The 2,087-nt window shown below is 36.8% G+C and overlaps 1 protein-coding gene across 1 annotated transcript; it reads right to left on the bottom strand.

The window, feature by feature from the left end:
* Positions 1-609, bottom strand: LOC118734394 (the record flags this gene model as incomplete). The annotated part of the gene is given in 2 exon segments (XM_036464118.1): positions 1-530; positions 585-609. Coding segments are annotated over 2 exon segments (555 nt in total), but the record flags the coding sequence as incomplete, so codon positions are not given.
* Positions 610-2,087: the final 1,478 nt, after the last annotated feature.

The raw sequence follows: 2,087 nt of genomic DNA, 5'->3' as shown, positions 1-2,087 counted from the left end.
CAAATTAAAATTGTTTGTAGAATTTCTCATAAATTTTTGAATTCCTGTAAGGCAGTAAATTCTAAATTCCGTGTAGTCTTCTTCCGTCATCTTCTCCACATCTGATAGCAGACTCATTAAAAACAATCGACGACCTTCATAAGGTCCCTTTTTATCTTGCCTTTCTTTTACAATTTGTAAAACAGCACCAGCAATTTCTTCCTCTCCATTACCTGCCTTTTTTTTCTTTCTTAGGTTACTTGTACATTCCGTAGGAAGATTGCGTTTTGCTGGTTGGAAAACCGAATTGGAAGTATTTTGTTCAGTATCTGTTTCTTCAATTTCCGTCGATATATCCATATCGGACAGCAAAATATTGCTGTTGTTCTTCTCTGAATGCTGTACGGTTCTTACATAAGGTAGCATAAACTGCAAAATGTCATGCAAGTAATACGGCTTCTTGGCTTTTGCTGATGAACCACTTGGAGGTTCTTTTAAACTTCGAACGAAATTATTTCGGACATTTTTCCATTTGTCTTTGCAATCAGCGACTATAAAAGAATGAAAACGTAATAAAGTAATTGTTCAGTCACAGAAGTTTAAACATGGTAATCTGGCAAATCTTTGCATGGTGACAACTTTAATGCAAATACCCTTAAGATTTGATTGCCACGATGGGTACTAATGTTTAGGAATAGTTTAGTTGAGGCCCTTAAATTTTGGTTTCACTCTTTTTAAAAAACCGAACCCTTTTTAAAGATGTCGGTAATTCCACGTCTGGTTAGGTCCCACAAATAATTCAAAAACAACTACCATGCAAAAACCTCCAGATTTCCCTTACTGAGCTACTAATTTTGGTGACAAAACAATATACATACATATGTATATTCATTGCAGATATTTAGCAACCGGATGTACATATACCGCACTAGCGCTGTATTTTCAGCGGGGCGAACGCACAATTGGTCTCGCTGTTGAAGAAACGACCAAAAAAATTTGGGATATACTCAATGGAACATATATGGTAATGCCGAATCGCGATGAATGGACTCGAATTTCGCATCGCTTTTATGAGTTATGGCAAATGCCCAATTGTTTAGGTGCAATAGATATCCGCATTGAAAAGTAACCGAAGTCTGGATCGGCTAATTACAATTACAAGAACTATCATTCTATAATCTTACTTGCCAGTAGCGATGCGGACGGATTTTTTACAACTATTGAGACCAGGTTTGCTGGACGAAACAGCGATGGAGACGTATTTAGAGTTTCACAGCTGCAGCTATGGTTGGAAAGAAGCTCTGAAGTACCACTACCCAAAGAACTACCCCACGACGAGAGCGGAACCAAATTTCCGTTTTACTTTGTAGCAGACGCTGCGTTTCCAATTAGGAAGAATATAATGCGGCCATATCCAGAGCGAGGTATAGGCAATAAAATGCGCATATTCAACTACAGGCTGAGTCGAGCGCGAAAAAATATTGAGTGCACTTTCGGCATGGTGACCCAAAAGTTTCAAGTGTTTATGTCAACAATTCGCTGCAAAAATTACGACAATTATTTCAATAGTGCAGTGTGCATGCAGTTTGCATAAGCTCATACGCAAAAAAGACGGCACATTATATACGAGTACTACACAAGTTCGGGAAAACACCCACTATCAATCTGCAAATATACCAATGCCGTTCAGTATTATAGTAGACGAAATCTCCACTGCGCAAGCTTTAAGGAACTACATCGCAAATTATTTCTTACGTCCGAATTCCGCTTTACCATGGCAATGGACTTATTGCATTTAAAATAAAATAAATACTCATTTATTGCTTAATGAACCGATTGCGACTATTTTTTTTATTATATTGGCGTTTTTATGATTTTGCTGTTGTTATTGCAGCACTTTGGCCCTAAGCTATTTGTTGTTTTTGTAACTAGTAAAGCGCATAATTACCCTACTTAATTGAATTAATTAGCTAAAATAATTCTCTAGTCACTTGAAATAGCGTAAGGATATCAACTCAAAATTGAGAAGTTCAACTCTTCAACCTTTGTATTATATACCATACTCGCATATTACCATATGCAAAACATCCTAAATAATTTTCACTGTT

Source organism: Rhagoletis pomonella, unplaced genomic scaffold, assembly GCF_013731165.1.
Source record: "Rhagoletis pomonella isolate Grant_MI unplaced genomic scaffold, Rhpom_1.0 Rhpom_scaffold_00002, whole genome shotgun sequence".
NCBI classification, from domain to species: domain Eukaryota; kingdom Metazoa; phylum Arthropoda; class Insecta; order Diptera; family Tephritidae; genus Rhagoletis; species Rhagoletis pomonella.
The sequence above is the reverse complement of the archived record's forward strand: the minus strand, read 5'-3'. Positions and strand labels throughout refer to the sequence as shown.